The 26,504-nt window shown below is 48.5% G+C and overlaps 1 protein-coding gene across 1 annotated transcript in view; it reads left to right on the top strand.

Annotated features, from left to right (window-relative positions):
• The first annotated feature begins 1,179 nt into the window (after nt 1-1,179).
• LOC135524951 (integrin alpha-3-like) overlaps nt 1,180-26,504 on the top strand; it is a 30,522-nt gene continuing 5,197 nt past the window's right edge. Inside the window, exons 1-3 of the mRNA XM_064952779.1 lie at nt 1,180-1,224; nt 24,798-24,866; nt 25,403-25,592. Of these exons, the coding sequence (XP_064808851.1) occupies nt 1,180-1,224; nt 24,798-24,866; nt 25,403-25,592 (304 nt within the window). The remainder of the gene's footprint in view (nt 1,225-24,797; nt 24,867-25,402; nt 25,593-26,504) is intronic.

Raw genomic sequence — 26,504 nt, forward strand, 5'->3', positions numbered from 1 at the left:
TTCAATATTTCAGAACTCAAAGGAACTGATTATGATAGTTTTGATGCCGCAAATCAGAATTACGTTGATCCCACTGCGTGGATTCAGGGGGTTATACTGTATTACTAACCCGAGAAATGTCAATCTAACTAAGATGTGGAGGTTTTAAAAAACATTGTGTTATATTGACTGCAGTATAGGTATGGGGTAAGTTATTATATTGAGAAGTGTCAAATAAAAGCATGTAATAACTTATAAGTGATATTCCGTCTCTATTATTTTTTTATCTTAGTTTTAAACTTAGTTTTAAATCATGTAGTTTACTCATCTTTATTTACCTGACAGTGTAGAAGTAGTAACATGACCTGTCCAGTAGATGGCAAGGTGTAGGCCTATGATCCTTTATTGAAAACCTCTCTCACAATAATCAGAATCTATCGCACCCCCAATCCTAGTCAGAATCCACAGCACCCTCAATCCTAGTCAGAATCCACAGCACCCCCAATCCTAGTCAGAATCCACAGCACACCCAATCCTAGTCAGAATCTACAGTACACCCAATCCTAGTCAGAAACCACAGCACCCCCAATCCTAGTCAGAATCTACAGCACACCCAATCCTAGTCAGAATCTACAGCACACCCAATCCTAGTCAGAATCTACAGCACACCCAATCCTAGTCAGAATCTACAGCACACCCAATCCTAATCAGAATCTACGGCACTCCCAATCCTAGTCAGAATCCACAGCACACCCAATCCTAATCAGAATCTACAGTACACCCAATCCTAGTCAGAATCCACAGCACCCCCAATCCTAGTCAGAATCCACAGCACACCCAATCCTAGTCAGAATCCACAGCACACCCAATCCTAGTCAGAATCCACAGCACCCCCAATCCTAGTCAGAATCCACAGCACACCCAATCCTAGTCAGAATCCACTGCACACCCAATCCTAGTCAGAATCCACAGCACACCAAATAAAGTGAAGGTACTGGAGGCAAAATGCAAAACTGGAGAAACAGGAAAAAGTCTCTGCACACTTCCAGTCACATGCAATGAGATTACAGAACAACACTGTAGTGATATAGACCATCCAACAGGTGGTATAGACGTCACATTATTTTGCTTTACATACCCCTGTCTCGAACGCGAATGAACACACACACAATGAAGTCAAGGACCTCAGCCACCCGAGACATGGCCTGTTCACCTGCTATCATCGAGAAGGCGGAGAGTGTACAGGTACATCAAATATGGGACAGAGAGACTGCTTCTAAAACAGCTTCTATTTCCAGGCCATCCGACTGTTAAATAGTCACCACCAGCTGGCCTCGCCCAGTACTCTACCCTACACCTTAGAGACTGTTACGAACCGGCCACCACCAGGGACTCTACCCTGCACCTTAGAGACTGTTACTAACCGGCTCCCACCAGGTACTCTACCCTGCACCTTAGAGACTGTTACTAACCGGCTACCACTAGGTACTCTACCCTGCACCTTAGAGACTGCTACTAACCGGCTACCAAAAGGTACTCTACCCTGCACCTTAGAAACTGTTACTAACCGGCGACCACCAGGTACTCTACCTTGCACCGTAGAGGCTGTTACTAACCGGCTACCACCAGGTACTCTACCCTGCACCTTATAGACTGTTACTAACCGGCTACCACCAGGTACTCTACCCTGCACCTTGGAGACTGTTACTAACCAGCTACCACCAGGTACTCTACCCTGCACCTTATAGACTGTTACTAACCGGCTACCACCAGGTACTCTACCCTGCACCTTAGAAACTGTTACTAACCGGCTCCCACCAGGTTCTCTACCCTGCACCTTAGAGAATGTTACTAACCAGCTACCACCAGGTACTCTACCCTGCACCTTAGAGACTGTTACTAACCGGCTACCACTAGGTACTCTACCCTGCACCTTAGAAACTGTTACTAACCGGCTACCACCAGGTACTCTACCCTGCACCTTAGAGACTGTTACTAACCGGCTACCACTAGGTACTCTACCCTGCACCTTAGACATTGTTACTAACCGGCTACAACCAGGTACTCATTACATTTACATTTAAGTCATTTAGCAGATGCTCTTATCCAGAGCGACTTATAAAATTGGTGAATTCACCTTCTGACATCAGTGGAACAGCCACTTTACAATAGTGCATCTAAATAATTTAAGGCGGGGGGGGTGAGAAGGATTGCTTTATCCTATCCTAGGTATTCCTTGAAGAGGTGGGGTTTCAGGTGTCTCCGGAAGGTGGTGATTGACTCCGCTGTCCTGGCGTCGTGAGGGAGTTTGTTCCACCATTGGGGGCCAGAGCAGCGAACAGTTTTGACTGGGCTGAGCGGGAACTGTACTTCCTCAGTGGTAGGGAGGCGAGCAGGCCAGAGGTGGATGAACGCAGTGCCCTTGTTTGGGTGTAGGGCCTGATCAGAGCCTGGAGGTACTGCGGTGCCGTTCCCCTCACAGCTCCGTAGGCAAGCACCATGGTCTTGTAGCGGATGCGAGCTTCAACTGGAAGCCAGTGGAGAGAGCGGAGGAGCGGGGTGACGTGAGAGAACTTGGGAAGGTTGAACACCAGACGGGCTGCGGCGTTCTGGATGAGTTGTAGGGGTTTAATGGCACAGGCAGGGAGCCCAGCCAACAGCGAGTTGCAGTAATCCAGACGGGAGATGACAAGTGCCTGGATTAGGACCTGCGCCACTTCCTGTGTGAGGCAGGGGCGTACTCTGCGGATGTTGTAGAGCATGAACCTACAGGAACGGGCCACCGCCTTGATGTTAGTTGAGAACGACAGGGTGTTGTCCAGGATCACGCCAAGGTTCTTAGCGCTCTGGGAGGAGGAAACAATGGAGTTGTCAACCGTGATGGCGAGATCATGGAACGGGCAGTCCTTCCCCGGGAGGAAGAGCAGCTCTGTCTTGCCGAGGTTCAGCTTGAGGTGGTGATCCGTCATCCACACTGATATGTCTGCCAGACATGCAGAGATGCGATTCGCCACCTGGTCATCAGAAGGGGGAAAGGAGAAGATTAATTGTGTGTCGTCTGCATAGCAATGATAGGAGAGACCATGTGAGGTTATGACAGAGCCAAGTGACTTGGTGTATAGCGAGAATAGGAGAGGGCCTAGAACAGAGCCCTGGGGGACACCAGTGGTGAGCGCGTGGCGAGGAGACAGATTCTCGCCACGCCACCTGGTAGGAGCGACCTGTCAGGTAGGACGCAATCCAAGCGTGGGCCGCACCGGAGATGCCCAACTCGGAGAGGGTGGAGAGGAGGATCTGATGGTTCACAGTGTCGAAGGCAGCCGATAGGTCTAGAAGGATGAGAGCAGAGGAGAGAGAGTTAGCTTTAGCAGTGCGGAGCGCCTCCGTGATACAGAGAAGAGCAGTCTCAGTTGAATGACTAGTCTTGAAACCTGACTGATTTGGATCAAGAAGGTCATTCTGAGAGAGATAGCGGGAGAGCTGGCCAAGGACGGCACGTTCAAGAGTTTTGGAGAGAAAAGAAAGAAGGGATACTGGTCTGTAGTTGTTGACATCGGAGGGATCGAGTGTAGGTTTTTTCAGAAGGGGTGCAACTCTCGCTCTCTTGAAAACGGAAGGGACGTAGCCAGCGGTCAGGGATGAGTTGATGAGCGAGGTGAGGTAAGGGAGAAGGTCTCCGGAAATGGTCTGGAGAAGAGAGGAGGGGATAGGGTCAAGCGGGCAGGTTGTTGGGCGGCCGGCCGTCACAAGAAGCGAGATTTCATCTGGAGAGAGAGGGGAGAAAGAGGTCAGAGCACAGGGTAGGGCAGTGTGAGCAGAACCAGCGGTGTCGTTTGACTTAGCAAACGAGGATCGGATGTCGTCGACCTTCTTTTCAAAATGGTTGACGAAGTCATCTGCAGAGAGGGAGGAGGGGGGGGGGGAGGAGGATTCAGGAGGGAGGAGAAGGTGGCAAAGAGCTTCCTAGGGTTAGAGGCAGATGCTTGGAATTTAGAGTGGAAGAAAGTGGCTTTAGCAGCAGAGACAGAGGAGGAAAATGTAGAGAGGAGGGAGTGAAAGGATGCCAGGTCCGCAGGGAGGCGAGTTTTCCTCCATTTCCGCTCGGCTGCCCGGAGCACTGTTCTGTGAGCTCGCAATGAGTCGTCGAGCCACGGAGCGGGAGGGGAGGACCGAGCCGGCCTGGAGGATAGGGGACATAGAGAGTCAAAGGATGCAGAAAGGGAAGAGAGGAGGGTTGAGGAGGCAGAATCAGGAGATAGGTTGGAGAAGGTATGAGCAGAGGGAAGAAATGATAGGATGGAAGAGGAGAGAGTAGCGGGGGAGAGAGAGCGAAGGTTGGGACGGCGCGATACCATCCGAGTAGGGGCAGTGTGGGAAGTGTTGGATGAGAGCGAGAGGGAAAAGGATACAAGGTAGTGGTCGGAGACTTGGAGGGGAGTTGCAATGAGGTTAGTGGAAGAACAGCATCTAGTAAAGATGAGGTCGAGCGTATTGCTTGCCTTGTGAGTAGGGGGGGAAGGTGAGAGGGTGAGGTCAAAAGAGGAGAGGAGTGGAAAGAAGGAGGCAGAGAGGAATGAGTCAAAGGTAGACGTGGGGAGGTTAAAGTCGCCCAGGACTGTGAGAGGTGAGCCGTCCTCAGGAAAGGAGCTTATCAAGGCATCAAGATCATTGATGAACTCTCCGAGGGAACCTGGAGGGCGATAAATTATAAGGATGTTAAGCTTGAAAGGGCTGGTAACTGTGACAGCATGGAATTCAAAGGAGGCGATAGACAGATGGGTAAGGGGAGAAAGAGAGAATGACCACTTGGGAGAGATGAGGATCCCGGTGCCACCACCCCGCTGACCAGAAGCTCTCGGGGTGTGCGAGAACACGTGGGCGGACGAAGAGAGCAGTAGGAGTAGCAGTGTTGTCTGTGGTGATCCATGTTTCCGTCAGTGCCAAGAAGTCGAGGGACTGGAGGGAGGCATAGGCTGAGATGAACTCTGCCTTGTTGGCCGCAGATCGGCAGTTCCAGAGGCTACCGGAGACCTGGAACTCCACGTGGGTCGTGCGCGCTGGGACCACCAGATTAGGGTGGCCGCGGCCACGCGGTGTGGAGCGTTTGTATGGTCTGTGCAGAGAGGAGAGAACAGGGATAGAGAGACACATAGTTGACAGGCTACAGAAGAGGCTACGCTAATGCAAAGGAGATTGGAATGACAAGTGGACTACACTTATCGAATGTTCAGAACGTTAAGCTTACGTAGCAAGAATCTTATTGACTAAAATTATTGAAATGATACAGTACTGCTGGAGTAGGCTAGCTGGCAGTGGCTACGTTGTTGACACTACACTAATCAAGTCGTTCCGTCGAGTGTAATAGTTTCTACAGTGCTGCTATTCGGGGGCTAGCTGGCTAGCTAGCAGTGTTGATTACGTAACGTTACGTTAAAAGAACGACAATAGCTGGCTAGCTAACCTAGAAAATCGCTCCAGACTACACAATTGTCTTAGATACAAAGACGGCTATGTAGCTAGCTAGCTACGATCAAACAAATCAAACCGTTGTACTGTAATGAAGTGAAATGAAAATGTGATACTACCTGTGGAGCGAGGCGGAATGTTGACCGGGTTGTTGAAGTTCAATTCGGAAGACGTTGGCTAGCTGTTGGCTAGCTAGCTAGCAGTGACTCCTACGTTAAGGACGACAAATAGCTGGCTAGCTAACCTCGGTAAATTAAGATAATCACTCTAAGTCTACACACTCTAAACTACACAATTACCTTGGATACGAAGACAGCAAAGACAACTATGTAGCTAGCTAACACTACACTAATCGAGTCGTTGAGTGTAATAGTTTCTACAGTGCTAGTGGACGTTAGCTAGCTGCTGTGCTAGTGGACGTTAGCTAGCTGCTGGGCAGAAAGCAGTGTAGACTACGTTAGGACGACGAAATACGATAATTACGCAATTATCTTTGATACAAAGACGGCTATGTAGCTAGCTAAGAAGAAATTGCTAAGATTAGACAAATCAAACCGTTGTACTATAATGAAATGTAATGAAAGGTTATAAAAAGTTATACTACCTGCGGACCGAAGTGTAGATGCGACCGCTCGCTCCAACCCGGAACCGGAAATCGGTTCTGCACCTACCCTGCACCTTAGAAACTGTTACTAACCGGCGACCACCAGGTACTCTACCCTGCACCGTAGAGACTGTTACTAACCGGCTACCAACAGGTACTCTACCCTGCACCGTAGAGGCTGTTACTAACCGGCTACCACCAGGTACTCTACCCTGCACCGTAGAGGCTGTTACTAACCGGCTACCACCAGGTACTCTACCCTGCACCTTATAGACTGTTACTAACCGGCTACCACCAGGTACTCTACCCTGCACCTTATAGATTGTTACTAACCGGCTACCACCAGGTACTCTACCCTGCACCTTAGAAACTGTTACTAACCGGCAATTTCAATTTCACCTTTATTTAGACAGGTAAGCTAGTTGAGAACAAGTTCTCATTTACATCTGAGACATGTCCAAGATAAAGCAAAGCAGTGCGACACAAAAAACAACACAGAGTTACACATGTAATAAACAAGCGTACAGTCAATAACACAATAGGAAAAAATAAGAAAGTCTATAAACAGTGTGTGCAAATGGCGTGTGGAGGTAAGGCAATTAATATGCCATAGTAGCGAAGTAATTACAATTTAGCAAATTAACACTGGAGTGATAGATGAGCAGATGATGATGTGCAAGTAGAAATACTAGTGTGCAAAAGAGCAGAAAAGTAAATAAAATCAATATGGGGATGAGGTAGGTAGATTGGGTGGGCTATTTACAGATGGGCTATGTACAGCTGCAACGATCGGTTAGCTGCTCAGATAGCTGATGTTTAAAGTTAGTGAGGGAAATATAAGTCTCCAGCTTCAGCGATTTTTGCAATTCGTTCAGGTCAGTGGCAGCAGAAAACTGGAAGGAAAGGCGGCCAAAGGTGGTGTTGGCTTTTGGGATGACCAGTGAGATATATCTGCTGGAGTGAGTGCTACGGGTGGGTGTTGTTATAATGACCAGTGAGCTGAGATAAGGCGGAGCTTTACCGAGCATAGATTTATAGATGACCTGGAGCCAGTGGGTCTGGCGACGAATATGTTTGGCCCTGTCCGAGGGTGTCCTCGGATGGGGCCACAGTGTCACCTGACCCCTCCTGTCTCAGCCTCCAGTATTTATGCTGCAGTGGTTTATGTGTCGAGGGGCTGAGGTCAGTTTGTTATATCTGGAGTACTTCTCCTGTCCTATTCGGTGTCCTGTGTGAATTTAAGTGTGCTCTCTCTAATTCCCTCTTTCTCTCTTTCTTTCTCTCTCTCGGAGGACCTGAGCCCTAGGACCATGCCTCAGGACTACCTGACATGATGACTCCTTGCTGTCCCCAGTTCACCTGGCCGTGCTGCTGCTCCAGTTTCAACTGTTCTGCCTTATTATTATATTATTATTATTATTTATGAATATTTGAACATCTTGGCCATGTTCTGTTATAATCTCAACCCGGCACAGTCAGAAGAGGACTGGCCACCCCACATAGCCTGGTTCCTCTCTAGGTTTCTTCCTAGGTTTTGGCCTTGCTATGGAGTCTTTCCTAGCCGCCGTGCTTCTACACCTGCATTGCTTGCTGTTTGGGGTTTTAGGCCGGGTTTCTGTACAGCACCTTGACATATCAGCTGATGTACGAAGGGCTATATAAATACATTTGATTTGATTTGATTTGATATGTAGCGAGTGCCAGCTGACTAGAACATACAGTTTGCAATGGTGGGTGGTATAAGGGGCTTTGGTGACAAAACGGATGGCATTGTGATAGACTGCACCCAGTTTGCTGAGTAGAGTGTTGGAAGCTATTCTGTAAATGACATTGCTGAAGTCGAGGATCGGTAGGATAATCAGTTTTACGAGGGTATGTTTGGCGGCATGCGTGAAGGAGGCTTTGTTTTGCCAAATAGGAAGCCGAATCTAGATTTCATTTTGGATTGGAGATGATTCATATGTGTCTGGAAGGAGAGTTTACTGTCTAGCCAGACACCTAGGTAATTGTAGTTGTCCACATATTCTAAGTCAGAACCGTCCAGAGTAGTGATGCTAGTCGGGCGGGCGGATGCGGGCAGCGAACGGTTGAAGAGCATGCATTTGGTTTTACTAGCATTTACGAGCAGTTGGAGGCCACAGAAGGAGTGTGGTATGGCATTGAAGTTCGTTTGGAGGTTAGTTAACACAGTGTCCAAAGAAGGGCCAGAATGGTGTCATCTGCTTAGAGGTGGATCAGGGAATCACCCGCAGCAAGAGCAACATCGTTGATATATACAGAGAAAAGAGTCAGTCCGAGAATTGAACCCTGTGGTACCCCCATAGAGATTGTCAGAGGTCCGGACAACAGGCCCTCCGATTTGACACACTGAACTCTATCTGAGAAGTAGTTGGTGAACCAGGCGAGGCAGTCATTTCAGAAACCGAGGCTGTTGAGTCTGCCGATAAGAATACGGTGATTGACAGAGTCAAAAGCCTTGGCCAGGTCGATGAAGATTGCTGCACAGTACTGTCTTTTATCGATGGCGGTTATGATATCGTTTAGTACCCTGAGCGTGGCTGAGGTGCACCCGTGGCCAGCTCTGAAACCGGATTGCACATGGTATTCAAAATGGTCAGTGATCTGTTTATTAACATTGCTTTTGAAGACTTTTTAAAGGCAGGGCAGGATGGATAAAGGTCTATAACAGATTGGGTCTAGAGTGTCACCCCCTTTGAAGAGTTGGATGACCACGGCAGCTTTACAATCTTTAGGGATCTTGGACAATACGAAAGAGAGTTGAACAGACTGGTAATAGGGGTTGCAACAATGGCGGCTGATAATTTTAGAAAGAGAGGGTCGAGCTTGTCTAGCCCAGCTGATTAGTACGGGTCCAGGTTTTGCAGCTCTTTCAGAACATCTGCTATCTGGATTTGGGTGAAGGAGAAGCTAGGGAGGCTTGGGCAAGTAGCTGCGGCGGGTGTTGAAGCTGTTAGCCAGGGTTGGGGTATCTGTGTGACAATGTGCTCTCCCGTCCATTAGACATTTTGTCTGCGGGAACTCGCTAATTTTTCCCTCTGTCCCCTCGTCCAAGTGCCGATGCATTTGTGGCATTTTGTTTGTTTTACCTTTATTTTACTAGGCAAGTCAGTTAAGAACAAATTCAACCAAACCCTGGCCCTGATACGCATTGTCTCCAAAACCCCTCTGATTTTAAATCTAGTTCTGGTTTTGGTATTTTTCATTTAAATGTACGCAGCCTGTTGTCAAAAATGGATGGGGTTAGGATTTGGGCTAAATCAACTGATACTGATGTAATTGTGTTTTCTGAAACCTGGCTCAGCATGTCTGTTCTTGATAAGGACATTTGTAAAAAATGGTTAGTTACAATGTATATCACACTGATCGAGTTAAGAAAGGTGGGGATGTGGCTATATATGTAACGACTAAATTCCTTGTCAGTATGTCAAATTCTGAAACTATTTATAAACAGTTGGAATTTCTTGTTTGAATATTGAGGTTTAAAAGGGTCTCTCTATAACTGTGATTGGCTGTTATAGACCTCCCCCCCTCTGCTCTATATGATGCATTTTCTTCTTTGACGCAACTTATGTCTAAACTTCTTTACAGTGAAATGATCTTGATTGGTGTTGGTTAAAGCCAGCGTCTGATGGTTTTGAAATGTTTTGAAATGTTTTGTAATTCTATGAATCTTACCCAGTTGATTTACTCAATTTGTAAGTCGCTCTGGATAATAAGAGCGTCTGCTAAATGACTTAAATGTAATGGAAATGTACTCACCCACTTTGTTATGTACTTGAGTGAAGACCCAAAAGCGGTTTTAACAGAAAACAGAGTTCTTTAATGAAAAACAGGAATGGCATAAATCCTCTTCCAACGTTGACAATGGAACAAAAAGAACGTAGTATAGTGCAGGATGCACCTGCCAGGCAGACTCCGACAGGATAGGACAAGGTGGAAGCAAACGAGACGACAGCTTGCTTCTGGCATCAAAAACACAAACAAGAATCAGACACTGAAAGTAGCAGGAACAGAGAGAGAAATAGAGACCTAATCAGAGGGGGAAGAGAGAACAGGTGTGAAAGAGTGAATGAGCTAGTTAGGGGAGATGTAGAACAGCTGAAGAATGAGAGACAGAGAAGGTAACCTAAAAAGACCAGCAGAGAGAGACAGAGTGAAGAGAAAGGACAGGAACAGACATAACAAGACATGACAGTACCCCCCCCCACTCACCGAGCGCCTCCTGGCGCACTCGAGGAGGAAACCTGGCGGCAACGGAGGAAATCATCGATCAGCGAACGGTCCAGCACGTCCCGAGAGGGAACCCAACTCCTCTCCTCAGGACCGTACCCCTCCCAATCCACTAGGTACTGATGACCACGGCCCCGAGGGCGCATGTCCAAAATCTTACGAACCCTGTAGATGGGTGCGCCCTCGACAAGGATGGGGGGGGAGGGACGAGCGGGGGGCGCGAAGAACGGGCTTAACACAGGAGACATGGAAGACCGGGTGAACGCGACGAAGATAGCGGGAGAAGAAGTCGCACTGCGACAGGATTAATGACCTGGGAAATACGGAACGGACCAATGAACCGCGGGGCCAACTTGCGAGAAGCTGTCTTAAGGGGAAGGTTCTGAGTGGAGAGCCATACTCTCTGACCGCAACAATATCTAGGACTCTTGGTCCTACGCTTATTAGCGGCCCTCACAGTCTGCGCCCTATTACGGCAAAGTGCCGACCTGACCCCCTTCCAGGTGCGCTCGCAACGCTGGACAAAAGCCTGAGCGGAGGGGACGCAGGACTCGGCGAGCTGAGATGAGAACAGCGGAGGCTGGTACCCGAGGGAAGCAGACGAGGGAAGCGAGTTGTGGGCGTACTCTGCCCAGGGGAGCTGTTCTGACCAAGACGCAGGGTTACGAAAAGAAAGACTGCGTAAATGCGACCAACAGTCTGATTGGCCCGTTCGGCTTGACCGTTAGACTGGGGATGAAAGCCGGACGAGAGACTGACGGAAGCCCCAATCAAACGGCAAAACTCCCTCCAAAATTGAGATGTGAACTGCGGGCCTCTGTCGGAAACGACGTCAGACGGAAGGCCATGAATTCGGAAAACATTCTCGATAATGATCTGAGCCGTCTCCTTAGCAGAAGGGAGCTTAGCGAGAGGAATGAAATGAGCCGCCTTAGAGAATCTATCGACAACCGTAAGAATAACTGTCTTCCCCGCTGATGAAGGCAGTCCGGTGATGAAATCTAAAGCGATGTGAGACCACGGTCGAGAGGGAATGGGAAGCGGTCTGAGACGGCCGGCAGGAGGAGAGTTCCCAGATTTAGTCTGCGCGCAGACCGAACAAGCGGCGACAAATCGACGCGCGTCACGTTCCCGAGTGGGCCACCAGAAACGCTGGCGAATGGAAGCGAGCGTACCCCGAACGAGACAGAGAAGGTAACCTAAAAAGACCAGCAGAGAGAGACAGAGTGAAGAGAAAGGACAGGAACAGACATAACAAGACATGACACACTTGCCCAAATCTTAAATGCCCAGACAAATCTACCCTGATTGATTTGATATTGACAAATGTTCCACATAAATATTCTGCAGTTGGTGTTTTTTGTTACGATTTAAGTGACCATTGTGCTAAGGTTCCCAAAACAAACCCACACTTTATTCATAAGAGAACTTTTAAGAGTTTTAATGAGCAGGCTTTCTTTCATGATTTGTTTTATTTTGACTGGATCAAGATTGAGCTTATTCTTGATGTGGAAACTGCCTGGAAATTCTTTCATTATGTTTTTTTCCAAATAGTAAACAAACGTGCCCCATTCCACAGGTTCAGGGTTAAAGGGCGGGTTAATCCATGGTTTTCATCTGAGCTGTCTTGTATTATTCACGACCGTAATCTAGTTTGGGCTAAAGCAAAGAAATCATGTTCTGATGCTGATTGTCTTATTTTTAGGCAGTTACGAAACAAGTGTTATTTTCTTCTCAGGAAGGCCAAGTCAGAATATTTCATGTCTGTTACCATTGATAACCTGAATGACTCTAGAAAGTTTTGAAAGGCTATTAAGTATACAATACCGTTCAAAGGTTTGGGGTCACTTAGAAATGTCCTTGTTTTAGTTGCAAAATGTATAGGAAATATAGTAAAGATGTTGACAAGGTTATAAATAATGATTTTTAACTGAAATAATAATTGTGTCGTTGCTTTCGTCAAAGAATCCTCCATTTGCAGCAATTTCAGCCTTGCAGACCTTTGGCATTCTAGTTGTCAATTTGTTGAGGTAATCTGAAGAGATTTCACCCCATGCTTCCTGAAGCACCTCCCACAAGTTGTATTGGCTTGACAGGCACTTCTTACATACCATACGGTCAAGCTGCTCCCACAAGAATTCAATAGGGTTGAGATCCAATGACTGTGTTGGCCACTCCATTATAGACAGACTACCAGCTGACTGCTTCTTCCCTAAATAGTTCTTGCATAGTTTGGAGCTGTGCTTTGGGTCATTGTCCTGTTGTAGGAGGAAATTGGCTCCATTTAAGCGCTGCCCACAGGATATGACATGGCATTGCAAAATGGAGTGAAAGCCTTCCTTTTTCAAGATCCCACTTTACCCTGTACAAATCTCCCACTTTACTACCACCAAAGCACCACCAGACCATCACATTGCCTCCATCATGCTTGACAGTTGGCATCAAGCACTCCTCCAGCATCTTTTCATATTTTCTGCGTCTCGCGAATGTTCTTCTTTGTGATCCGAACACCTCACACTTAGATTTGTCTGTCCATATAACTTTTTTCCAGTCTTCGTCTGTCTGTCCAGTGTCTGTGTTCTTTTGCCCATCTTAATCTTTTTTTTATTTTACAGTCTAAGATATGGCTTTTTCTTTGCAACTCTGCCAGGAAGGCCAGCATCCCGGAGTCGTCTCTTCACTGTTGACATTGAGACTGGTGTTTTGATGGGACTATTTAATGAAGCTGCCAGTGGAGGACTTGTGAGGCGTCTGTTTCTCGCCTATGTAGATATTCCATAAAAAATCAGCCGTGTCCACATACAATAGTCATTTACAACATTAATACACCGTATTTGTCACGCCCTGGTCGAAGTATATTGTGTTTGTCTTCATTTATTTGGTCAGGCCAGGGTGTGACATGGGTTTATTGTGGTGTGTTTTGTCTTGGGGTTTTGTTAGGAATTGGGTTTTTGGCTTAGTGGGGGTATCTAGCATAGTCTATGGCTGTCTGGAGTGGTTCTCAATCAGAGGCAGGTGTTTATCGTTGTCTCTGATTGGGAACCATAGTTAGGCAGCCACATTCTTTGAGTGTTTCGTGGGTGATTGTTCCTGTCTCTGTGTTTGTTGTCACCAGATAGGCTGTTTAGGTTTTCACGTTACGTTTGTTGTTTTGTTCGTGTTTATTCGTTCATTAAACATGTATGAAAATTACCACGCCGCATTTTGGTCCGATCTTTGGTACACCTCTTCGTCAGAGGAGGAGTTAGAAGAAAACTGTAACAGAATCACCCACCAACACAGGACCAAGCGGCGTGGTAACGGGCAACAGCAAAAGCAGCAGCAGGAGAAGGAACAGTGGCAACAGCAACAACGAGGTCAGGATTTCGGGACATGGGAGCAGAATCTGGACTACACAACGTGGGAGGAGATAGACGGGTGGGCGGTTGACCCGGGAGAGTGCCGGAGCCTGCCTGGGATTCGATGGAGCAGTGTGCAGAAGGTTACGAGAGAATGAGGTTGGCGAAGCAAGCACGGCGGCGCGGAAGGAAGCCCAGGTGTCAGCCCCAAAAATTTCTTGGGGGCTCACAGGGAGTATGGCGACGCTAGGTAGGAGACCTACGCCAACTTCTTGTGGTTACCGGGGGGCTAGAGAGACCGGGCAGGCACCGTGTTATGCTGTGGTGCGCACGGTGTCCCCAGTGCGGGTGCATAGCCCGGTGCGGTATATTCCAGCTCTGCGTATCGGCTGGGCTAGAGTGAGCGTCGAGCCAAATGCCATGAAGCCGGCTCTACGCATCTGGTCCCCAGTGCGTCTCCTTGGGCCGGCTTACATGGCACCAGCCTTGCGCATGGTGTCCCCGGTTCGCCTGCATAGCCCAGTGCGGGCTATTCCACCTCGCCGCACTGGCAGAGCGACCGGGAGTATTCAACCAGGTAAGGTTGGGCAGGCTCGGTGCTCAAGAGCTTCAGTGCGCCTGCATGGTCCGGTCTTCCCAGTACCACCTCCATGCACCAGCCCTCCGGGGGCAGCTCCCCGCACCAGGCTTCCTGTGCGTGTCCTCGGCCCAGTACCAGCAGTGCCAGCACCACGCATCAGGCCTACAGTGCGCCTCGCCTCTCCAGCGCTGCCTGAGCCTTCCTCCTCTCCTGCGCTGCCGGAGTCTCCCGCCTGTTCAGTGCAGCCAGAGCCTTCCTCCTCTACAGCGCTGCCGGAGTCTCCCGCCTGTTCAGCGCAGCCAGAGCTGCCAGCCTGCATGGAGCAGACAGAGCTGTCAGTCTGCATGGAGCAGCCAGAGCTGCCAGTCTGCATGGAGCAGCCAGAGCTGCCAGTCTGCATGGAGCAGCTAGAGCTGTCGGTCTGTATGGAGCAGCTAGAGCTGCCAGTCTGCAAGGAGCTGCCAGTCTGCAAGGAGCTGCCAGTCTGCAAGGAGCTGCAAGTCTACAAGAAGCCGCCAGAGCTGCCAGTCTGCAAGAAGCCGCCAGAGCTGCCAGTCTGCATGGAGCAGCCAGAGCCGTCAGTCAGTATGGAGCAGCCAGAGCCGCCAGTCAGCATGGAGCAGCCAGATCCGTCAGTCTGCCAGGATCCGTCAGTCAGCCAGACTCTTCCAAATCTGCCAGTCAGCCAGACTCTTCCAGATCCGCCAGTCAGGCAGACTCTTCCAGATCCGCCAGTCAGCCAGACTCTTCCAGATCCGCCAGTCAGCCAGACTCTTCCAGATCCGCCAGTCAGCCAGGATCCGCCAGTCAGCCAGACTCTTCCAGATCCGCCAGTCAGCCAGACTCTTCCAGATCCGCCAGTCAGCCAGACTCCTCCAGATCCGCCAGTCAGCCAGGATCTGCCAGAACCGCCAGCCAGCCAGGATCTGCCAGATCCAACTACCTGCCTGAGCTTCCTCTCAGTGCTGAGCTTCCTCTCAGTGCCGAGCTTCCTCTCAGTGCCGAGCTTCCTCTCAGTGCCGAGCTACCCCTCAGTCCCGAGCTACCCCTCAGTCCCGAGCTGTCCCTCAGTCCCGAGCTGTCCCTCAGTCCCGAGCTGTCCCTCAGTCCCGAGCTGCCCCTCAGTCCAGTGGGGTTCTGGGTGAGGACTACTAGACCATGGTCGGCGGCGAGGGTGGACTATCCAAGGACGCGAGGAGGAGGGACTAAGACTTTGATAGAGTGGGGTCCACGTCCCGCGCCGGAGCCGCCACCATGGACAGACGCCCACCCGGACCCTCCCCTAAAGTTTTTGGTGTGCGTCCGGGAGTCCGCACCTTGGGGGGGGAGGGGGTTCTTGGCTTAGTGGGGGTATCTTTTTGGCTTAGTGTGGGTATCTAGCATAGTCTATGGTTGTCTGGAGTGGTTCTCAGATCAGAGGCAGGTGTTTATCGTTGTCTCTGATTGGGAACCATATTTAGGCAGCCATATTCTTTGAGTATTTCGTGGGTGATTGTTCCTGTCTCTGTGTTTGTTTGCACCAGAATAGGCTCGGTCACTTTGGTTTTTCTTTTTTCCTTGTTTTGTAAGAGAAGAGAACGTGAGACGGGTGCGCCATTCTCCTTGCGGAGATGGTGCAAAATTCATCAACACGGTCGGTCCCTGGGATTGGGCTGGCCAACACAATTCGGTTTGCTTGGAAGGAAAAGGAGTTGGAGCCTTTAGGATGGGAAACTTTTGGATGGGGATTCTAAAGCTGACGGTGAAGGACGTGTTTTGTTTCCAAGGCAACTCGTTGGAGGGAGCATACGACGTGGCACTACATACAGAGGAAAAACACAATGATATCCTGAGAAGGGCAAGAGCAGTGGGAGTTGAGAAGCCGATGAGCCACTATGAAATAACAAGCCTGGCGAAGAACAACTTTAGGGTTGTAACTGTCAACATATACAACCCATACGTTAAGGACGAAGAGGTGAGGGCCTTTCTGGGGAGATACATGGACAACGTCTCCTCAGCAAGGCACCTCAAAGACTCTCTTGGGTTTAGGAATGGGAGGAGAGGTTTCCAGGCCCTCCTCAGGGAGGACCCAAAGGGACATGGTGGCTACCTCCATCCTCCTGCTACTACTGTTCTCCCTGGGGGCTGACAGGGGGACGTTGTTTTATTCACGTCAGCCTCCATTTTGCAGGCGCTGTATGGCCTACGGCCATATCTTCGCCTCGTGCAGCGCAAGAAAATGCAGATTTTGTGGATCTGGGGAGCACGAGGCGAGGGATTGTGACAAGCCTAAGGCGTGCCACGGGTGTGGCTCGTCAGCACACCTGTGGCGAGGGTGCTCGGCTCGTCAGAGGTCATACGCATCTGCGGCTGGTGGGGGAGCAGGGGCGGGGATGGGGGAAGAAGAGGGGAAGGAAGCACGCCTCATGACCAGAGTACAGGTCCAGAGGGGAAGGCCGCGAGGAAGGAGGAGGAGCAAGAAGCGGCGGATGGAAGAGAGAAGGAAACGGAAGGCACGGGAGTAGGAGAACCAGGAAAAGCGGCGGAAGAAGGCAAGCGAGTGGAGTAGCATGAGAGAGAAGAAAGCAAGGGAGGGGTGGTGGAGAAGGAGACGGTGGAAGAGCAAGTGGAGTGGGGGGAAAGTGCCCTGGTGGAAGAGATGAGGGGTATGGTGGAGGAGCTGGCGGGGGGAGGCTGGTATCTCTCCACTGCCGCCATCACCAAAGAAGAGAATGAAGAGGAGGGTGCGATTGGCCGACAATGAGAGGGAGGGGATGGTCAAGAGAGTGATGGGTGGGAGAAACCTCTGGGTTGCTGCTGGTTTCCCCAGACCCTAAACTTCTGGTGGGTGGGGTCAAACCTAACAAGACTCAGGACTGGGTACAGGAGGAGGTGGGGAGTTTTTTGTTTGGGGACTCAGCCTCCCCTATTTTTTTCCAAACCAGCTGCAGCACTGGGGAGGGGGAGGAGTGTGGGGGTAGACCCAGGGTGCAGGGCACCCCGGAGCCAAACACTATTCCTGCATCCTGGGTTGGTGAGATGGAGGAAGAGGGGGGGATGTCGATGGTGTTTTCACAGGTAGATATGGAGCAGGGGAGCATCGGGTGAGTCTCCTGTTTTTGTTTTTTGTGTCTGGGTTTAGTATTTGAGTGTATTACATGTTTTTATTTCATGGGGTCTAATTTTACTTCTGTTAGTTTAAATGTAAGGGGTTTAAGGGATTTTGTTAAGAGGAGGCGGTTTTTAGTTATTTGGAGGGTGTGGGGTTTGATTTTAGTTTTTTACAGGAGGTTCACCTGAGGGATGGAGGGGATGTTAGTAGGTTTAAGAGGGAGTGGGACAAGGGGGGAGTCGGTTTGGGGTATTGGGGGGGTGCACTCATCGGGGGTAGGGATTTTGTGTGGGCACAGGGAGGTAAAAGTGGAGGGTTCTTTTGTGGTGATGCAGGGGAGGGTTATAGGGGTGGATGTCACGATAAGGGATTGTAAATTTAGATTAGTGGTGGTGTGTGGGCCACAGGTGGTGGCAGTCAGGAGGGAGATGGTGGACTGTCTGGCGCCCCTGTGTGTCACAAATAGGAAATTAGTGATAGGGGGGATTTTAATACAGATTTAGTAATAGGGGGGATAGCAGTGCAGGCGCCATCACTGGGCTAATGGCTTGCCATGGTCTGGTTGATGGTGGCCTGCACACTACTCCAAAAATGGCCGGTCCTACATGGCGCAACTCCAGGGGTGTTGCGCGGAGGCTCGACTATATTTTTGTACCCAGGTCTTTGGGTAAGTTGTCTGGGCGGCTGTTGCCTGTTTTCTTTTCGGATCACGACGGGGTGCTCCTGCAGGTGGGGTCCCCAGTCTGCCTCTTTGGTAGGGGGTACTGGAAGTTAGATCGGGAGGTGCTGGAGGAGCAGGCTTTTGTTGATGGGTTTTTTTGTTTCTTTTGGAGGCTTGAAGGTCTCCGGTCCATGTGCGAGGGGGTGTTAGAGTGGTGGGAATTAGTTAAGGTGAGGATTAGGGCTTTTATAATAGGGTATTGCAAGAGGAGAAAAAGGGAGGAGAGGAGGCAGGTGGATCGTAACCAAAGGTTAATTGAACTAGAGTACGAGGCAGGCAACCTCGGCGGGTCGTTTGACTGGGAGAGATCCGCAACCCTAAAGGCGCAGCTCAGGGAGTTGCAGGAGCGGAAGGCTCAAGTTTTCCTGGAGCGTGCGCATAGTGGCTTTCTAGAACACAATGGGACTTGTTCTGCTATGTTCTTTAAGTCGGTTAGGGCCAGACAAAGTAGGAAGGTAATGCATGGCGTTAGGGAAGAAAATGGTAGTATAGTTAGAGAACCAGAGGATATGGTCAGGGTGACAACTGATCATTTCCAAGGTTTATTTAAGGAAAGGGAAATAGATGTAGAGCAGGGAAATGTGTTTTTAGAACACTTGTCCAGGCGGTTGCCGGTGGACATTAGAGAAGTGATCTCACTAGAAGAGGTTGAGAGTGCTCTTAGGAGGATGGGAAAAGGGAAGGTGCCTGGGATGGATGGGCTGCCGGCTGAGTTTTATCTCAAGTTTAGGGGTATACTTGGACCAGTGGTTCTCGAAGTCTTGAAGGCCATCCTTGAGAAGGCCGGGGGGGATCAATGGCTGTTGGTGTGCTGTCACTTTTATATAAGAAGGGGGAAGTAACAGACCTTGGCAACTGGCGGCCGTTGACCATGCTGTGTGTAGATTACAAGCTACTTGCAAAGGTTTTAGCAGACCGGTTGCGCACAGCCCTTCACTACGTCGTCCATGAGGATCAGACGTGCGGGGTAGAGGGCCGCTCTATTGGATGGAACCTACAGTTAATCAGGGACTCCATCGCTTGGGTTGAAGATAGAGGATTGCCTTTAATGGTAGCAGCGCTAGATCAGGCGAAAGCCTTTGATCGCGTGAATAGATCCTTTTTATTCAGAGTGTTAGGTCGATTAGGATTTGGGGAGAAGTTCATAGGATGGATTCGTACATTATATGTCGGAGCGGGGTGCCGAGTTAGTGTAAATAGTCACTTGGGTGACGTTTTTGACCTCTCGTCTGGGGTCAGGCAGGGGTGCCCACTCTCGGCTCTCCTCTTCGTTCTGTACATGGAGCCTCTGGGGGCTGCCATTAGGGCAGACACAGGGGTGGAAGGCTTGCTGATCCCTGGAAGTGGTGGGCTGCGTGTTAAGATGACGCAGTACGCCGACGACACTTCCTTGCTGCTATGCAAGGACTCGTGCCTGACAAGGTCCCTTGCCATCTTTGGGGATTTCACCCGAGCGTCGGGAGCGGTTCTGAACCATGCAAAGTCTTCCGTCAAGTTTTTTGGAAGATGGCGCGGTAGAACGGATGTGCCCGGGGGGCTATCTCTCTGTGAGGGGGCCCTGAGGATTCTCGGGGTCCATTTTGAGACCTCCGGCTCAGCGACGCTACACTGGAACATGCGTATCGCAGTGGTACAGAGGAAGCTAGCAATGTGGAAGGCTAGGTATTTGTCATTTATGGGCAAAGTCCTGGTCCTAAAGGTGGATGTGTTACCGTCTCTTTTGTTTTTGGCGTACATCTACCCATTGCCGGCTTGTCTGAGGAGGCCTCTAGTGAGGCTTGTGTTTCAGTTCATGTGGAGTGGCAGGTGCGAGTGGGTCGCCAGGTAGGGGGGTACCACATTTCCCCCTCAAGCTGGACGCAATTTTTGTTTCTTTCTTGTTAACGGAGCTTGCTCATCCAGTGATACACCCGTCCGATTACCTCCTGCCGGTTACCTCCGCCAAGTGGCTGCGTGCGCACCCTGAGGTTGAAGTTGCCCGAGTAGGTTTAGATCACAGGCACCTGTACAAGGAGGTCAGAAAGGCAGGGAGTCCGGCGCCTGTAGTGGGCATCTCGGAAGTGGTCTGGGAGGGGGTGCAGGCGCGGGGTCTGGACAACAGGCTCAAGGACCTGAATTGGTTGAGCCTCCATAAGTGCTTGCCGGTACGTTCCATCATGTACCGGTATAGTTTGGTGCAATCCCCTACCTGTCCAAGATCCTCTTGTGGCAGGGAGGAGACTGTGCGCCATGTCTTTTGGGACTGTGCCTTTGCCGGAGTAGTATGGGCTAGGGCACGGGTGTTGTTAGGTTTGGTAAGGGGGGATTTTGTATTGACGTGGGCCAGGTTAGAGAGAGGTGTAGGGAGAGCAAGAGGGACGGATAGGGACAGGTTTCTGCTCTGGCTTCTCATGAGTCTCTTTAAACGGGGGCTGTGGGAAGCCAGGCAGAACATGGTGAAGACAGGGAAAGATTGGGGGGTGGAAGGGATAATGAGGAGGGTGGAAGGAGATTTGAGGGGGAGGATGAAGAGGGAGGAGAGGAAGTGGGGGCAGCATGCTGCACAGGTGAGGTGGAAGGGGGGTTTAGGGCTGGGTGTTATTTAGATTTGTAAGGGGATAGATTAGGGACGGGGAGATAGGGAAAGGTAGTTTGTATGGTGACCGGGAGGGAAGATGCTCCCCTGAGTTTTTGTTTGGGGTTGTTGTTTAGTTAAATTAAAATACCATTATTGGAGTATGTATGAAAATTATGAGTTGTAAAGAATGAATGGTATTGAAGGTAATAAATTATTTTTTATTAAAAAAATAAGATAGGCTGTTTAGGTTTTTACGTTACGTTTGTTGTTTTTTTGTGTTTATTCGTTCATTAAACATGTATGAAAATTACCACGCCGCATTTTGGTCCGATCCTTGCTACACCTCTTCGTCAGAGGAGGAGTTAGAAGAAAACCGTAACAGTATTTCTCAATTTTATGTTATTTTAGTGGACAAAAAATGTGCTTTTCTTTCAAAAACAAGGATATTTCTAAGTGACCCCAAACCTTTGAACTGTAGTGTATGTCAGGTACCAGTCATGTTAATGAATTGAAGGACTCTGTTGCTGCATATGACAAAACTGAAATGCTGAATTGTTTCAATGATTTGATTTTGCTTGATTCAGTAACCTTTGTCTCTATAAAACCCCGTGTGGATGAACCAGTGAGAGCAAGTCTGCAAGGAGCTGCCAGTCTGCAAGGAGCTGCCAGTCGGCAAGGAGCTGCCAAAACTGTTAGTCTGCATGGAACAGTCAGAGCCGTCAGTCTGCCAGACTCTTCCAGATCTGCCAGTCAGCCAGACTCTTCCAGATTTGCCAGTCAGCCAGACTCTTCCAGATCTGCCAGTCAGCCAGACTCTTCCAGATCTGCCAGTCAGCCAGACTCTTCCAGATCTGCCAGACAGCCAGACTCTTCCAGATCTGCCAGTCAGCCAGACTCTTCCAGATCTGCCAGTCAGCCAGACTCTTCCAGATCTGCCAGACAGCCAGACTCTTCCAGATCTGCCAGTCAGCCAGACTCTTCCAGATCTGCCAGACAGCCAGACTCTTCCAGATCTGCCAGTCAGCCAGACTCTTCCAGATCTGCCAGTCAGCCAGACTCTTCCAGATCTGCCAGTCAGCCAGACTCTTCCAGATCTGCCAGTCAATCAGACTCTTCCAGATCTACCAGTCAGCCAGACTCTTCCAGATCTGCCAGTCAGCCAGATTCTTCCAGATCTGCTAGTTATCCAGACTCTTCCAGATCTGCCAGTCAATCACTCTTCCAGATCTGCCAGACAGCCAGACTCTTCCAGATCTGCCAGTCAATCAGACTCTTCCAGATCTGCCAGTCAGCCAGACTCTTCCAGATCTGCCAGTCAATCAGACTCTTCCAGATCTGCCAGACAGCCAGACTCGTCCAGATCTGCCAGTCAGCCAGATTCTTCCAGATCTGCCAGTCAGCCAGACTCTTCCAGATCTGCCAGTCAGCCAGACTCTTCCAGATCTACCAGTCAGCCAGACTCTTCCAGATCCGCCAGTCAGCCAGGATCTGCCGGATTCAACTGTCTGGCTGGGCTTCATCTCAGTACTGGGCTTCCTCTCAGTACTGGGCTTTCTCTCAGTACTGGGCTTCCTCTCAGTACTGGGCTGCCCCTCAGTCCCGAGCTGCCCCTCAGTCCCGAGCTGCCCCTCAGTCCCGAGCTGCCCCTCAGTCCCGAGCTTCCCCTCAGTCCCGAGCTGCCTCAGTCCCGAGCTGCCCCTCAGTCACGAGCTGCTCCTCAGTTCAGTGGGGTTCTGGGTGAGGACTATTCGGCCATGGTCGGCGGCGAGGGTGGATCATCCCAGGACGCGAAGGGGAGGAACTATGACATTTATGGAGTGTGGTCCACGTCCCGAGCCGGAACCGCCACCATGGACAGACGCCCACCCGGACCCTCCCTATGGGTTTGAGGTGCGTCCGGGAGTCCGCACCTTAGGGGGGGGGGGTTCTGTCACGCCTTGGTCTTAGTATTTTGTGTTTTCGTTAATTAGTTGGTCAGGCCAGGGTGTGACATGGGTTTATGTTGTTGTATTTCATAGTGGGGTTTTTTGTAGTATTTGGGATTGCGGCTGAGTAGGGGTGTTGTATAGGCTTGGCTGCCTGAGGCGGTTCTCAATCAGAGTCAGGTGATTCTCGTTGTCTCTGATTGGGAACCGTATTTAGGTAGCCAGGGTTTCACTTTGTATTTCGTGGGTGATTGTTCCTGTCTCTGTGTAGTGTTCACCAGATAGGCTGTAATAGGCTTCACGTTCCGTTTTTTTTTTTTTGTATTTATAAGTTATTTTGTGTATCGTCATTTGTTCCATTAAAGAACATGAGTAACCAACACGCTGCATTTCGGTCCGACTTTCTTTCGACAAACGAAGAACGCCGTTACATAATGAAATCCCAAGGACCTGGAAATCAGCATTTGTCCTACCACTTTTAAAAGGGGGAGATCCAACTCTTTTAAATAATTATAGGCCTATCTCAAAGCTGTCACCCCTGGCGGAAAATACTTGAAACCCTTGTTAGAGAATAGCTAAAATAATTTGTTATATACTAACTCTATTTTATCAATGTACCAATCGGGTTTCTGGAAGAAGCATAGCACAATTACAATAGCCATGGAGGTTTTAAAGGATATCACTGAATCCCTTGATCAGAAAAACAGCACTGTGTCTGACTTTTTATTGACCTCTCTATTGTTTTTGATACAGTTGATCATGCTATACTGAGGTAAAGATTGTCGAGTGTAGGTCTTTCGGCTCATGCAGTTGCATGGTTTGCTAATTATCTGTCTGATAGAACTCAATTTGGACTCAATTTGGTGGGCTTATGTCTGTTAAATTGTCTGTCTGTAATGGTGTGCCCCAGGGTTCTGTACTTGGTCTCATCTCATTCAGTATTTATATAAATAATTTAGACAAAAATATGCAAAATGCGCAACTTCGCTTTTATGCTGATGATATTGTTATTTATTGTTGTGCCTCATCTCTCACAAAAGCTTTCCAGATTTGCAAATGGCTTTTTATACTGTTCAACGTACCTTGTGTCAATTAAAGCTTATCCTCAATGCTGACAAAAACTAAACTAATGGTATTTTCTAAGGAAAAAAAATAGACCTCTGGACCTTTTACCCATTACTACCTGTCAGGGCAAGGAGATTGAGGCTGTAACCTCATATAAATATCTTGGAATTTTAAATGATGACGGCCTCTCTTTTCAATTGCATATTCAAGAACTTACAAAAAAGTTTAAGCTTTTATGAATAAGGCCTGTTTTTCTTTTGAAGCAAGAAGGAGGCTTGTAATCAGCTACATTTATACCTTTACTAGACTATGGGGATTTGAATGCTTCCACTAAGTGTTTGAGATCAATTTACCCCCTTTACCATGGCACTTTGAGATTTATTTTAAACTGCAAAACTCTTACGCACCACTGCACTTTGTATACCAGGGTTGGCTGGCCGTCTCTAGTCACTCGTAGGCTCAGTCACTGGTATACTTGTATTTACAAAGCCATTTTGGGTTTACTACCTTTTTATTTGTGCATTTTTATTGTTCAGAAATGTGGTGGGTACTCTCTTCGTTCGCAGAGCTTTATCCTGCTAACTTGCTAACTGTTCTAAATGTCCAAACTGAATTTGGTAAAAGGGCTTTTATGTACTCTGCACCATCGGCTTGGAATGCCTTACAAAATACTTTTAAACTCGAAGAAGTTCATCATTGATGAATGATTCTGAGGCTGATTTCTTGACCTGTCAATGTTTTTAATTTGCTGTTTAATGACTTTGTTATACTCCTGTGATTTCTATGGTTTTTACTAGATTACTTGTAGTTTTTCATGTTGTATGTCTTTAATTGTGTAATGACTTCCATGAATTTGAAACAAAAGCTTGAGGAGCCTGGGGATCAGACTCCAGAGCCCTTTATTTCAGAGTTGTGTGAATGAGGTGGTTGGCTTTCAACACTTATCAGTTGGTTTGTGCAGGCTGAAGTATGGTGCTTTCGAATGCTATCAGAAACTTTAACATTTGTAACAAGCATGGCAACATGCATTTGTTGCTACGCCTCTGTAATTACAGACTGCAATTACCACCAGCTACATGTTGTTAGTACAGTATAACTATGAATTATTACAATTTAATTACGATACTTATTACAGTGTACATACATACTGCATGTAATTACAATGTAATAAGGACCCCTTAAAATGAAGCATTGGCATCTCTTCTCTATGTCTTCTACAGTTTGACCACCAAGCCATGCTCAACATCTCCATCTCCCCCACTCTCAGATACTCTGGCGTGCACTCCCAGGTACATCCACCAGAGGGTTACAAAGGGTTGGGTGAAGTCTGACAATTGACAGGTCCATTGACTTTAATTGTTCTGTCAACTATGTTCTGTACATACATGTAATAGTGTCATAATGCCAACTGATATTTACTCCTGAGGTGTTGAACTGTTGCACACTCTATAACCACTGTGGTTATTACTAGACCCTGCTGGTCATCTAAGAAAGTTTGAACGTCTTGAAGAACGATCTGGCATAAATGGCCATGTACTCTTTTAATCTCCAGAAGAGGACAGGCCACCCCTCGGAGCCTGGTTCCTCTCTAGGTTTCTTCCTAGCTACACTGCTTTTTCTTGTGATGTTGTGGGGGAAGAGACCCAAATTAACTGGATCACATTACATAACATTTAGATATAAATTATTTATGTAGAATAGACATGCTTTGTAGTCACACAGAATGAGAAATCCCGTATGCTGTCTATACATTGTCATATCTATATCTGTTCTGTTGCCATGTGTTTTTCCTGTGGTGGCTGTGATACCACCGTTCTACCACCAGGTGCCAGTGGAGGGAGAGCCTCTGGGTGCGCTGGGGACCCTGGCCATGGAGTTTGAGTGGCCCCACGAGGTGACCAATGGGAAGTGGCTTCTCTACCTGACTGAGATCGTCACCAAAGGAACAACTGAGACACACTGTGTCCCTCCAGGGGACATCGTCAATCTGCTCAACCTCACGATGAGTTACCAGAGTCTATAGAGGCCACAGAAACAGGTGCTAATTTGTAGTGACTTTTGAGAAAAGGACACAGACAAATCTTAACATACAAATGAGCAAATTTACAAGGCTAAGGGGCCTTGCAGAGGGGCACTTACTCTGGTACAGTCTAATCAGTCTTTGGGCCATGGCTATTCATACTGTACTGAATACCAGTCTGACTGTTAATGTGGATATATTCAATTAAACAACCATTTTTTACTCTTTCTCTGCCCCTGCCAGGTTGTTACTAATGCTGCTCTGCATAATATATGGTTTTAAACATAATGTCAAATTTTCAACTTATAATACAGTTATTATACTGTAATAATAACCATCAACACGCACAGTTCAAAACTGTTTTAATTATAAAAAGGTCAAACTGAAATGAATCAATCTCCACTCCACAATGATCACAAATAAAATATCATCGTGGCCGACTCTCTCCTGCATTAAGTTCACACATGCAATACACCCTCGAGACCATTTATGATCATTCAGTCTATGAACTATGAGCTTGGAGAGGCACTTCTCACTGTCGTACCTGTTGGTTTGTAGCCTCTCTCTCTCAAACTGTCTGTCCATGGGTATCATCAAGTCTGCCTCTCCTCCAGAGAAACCCCTCGCGCGACACACGGAGCAGGTCGGCTGTGGGCGGGATCCTGAGGCTTTCCAAACAGACAAGCGATCGGCAGAGAGGGGATTATATAGCTCAGTGGGTTTGTGTTGGGCTTGTTGTTGATAGAAATGCCATGAATTGAACTGACATGATTCTTTAGAATCAGAGAGGCATGTTTGTTATAGATAATACATTTCTATCTGAATGTTGCCCAATGTTATGTCGGTCCTCTAGCTGAACAGGGCACTAGAACCAAAGATTATGGATAAACTGACAAGATAGCTAGCA

The sequence above is a fragment of the Oncorhynchus masou genome, chromosome 31 (genome assembly GCF_036934945.1).
Source record: "Oncorhynchus masou masou isolate Uvic2021 chromosome 31, UVic_Omas_1.1, whole genome shotgun sequence".
NCBI classification, from domain to species: Eukaryota; Metazoa; Chordata; class Actinopteri; order Salmoniformes; family Salmonidae; genus Oncorhynchus; species Oncorhynchus masou.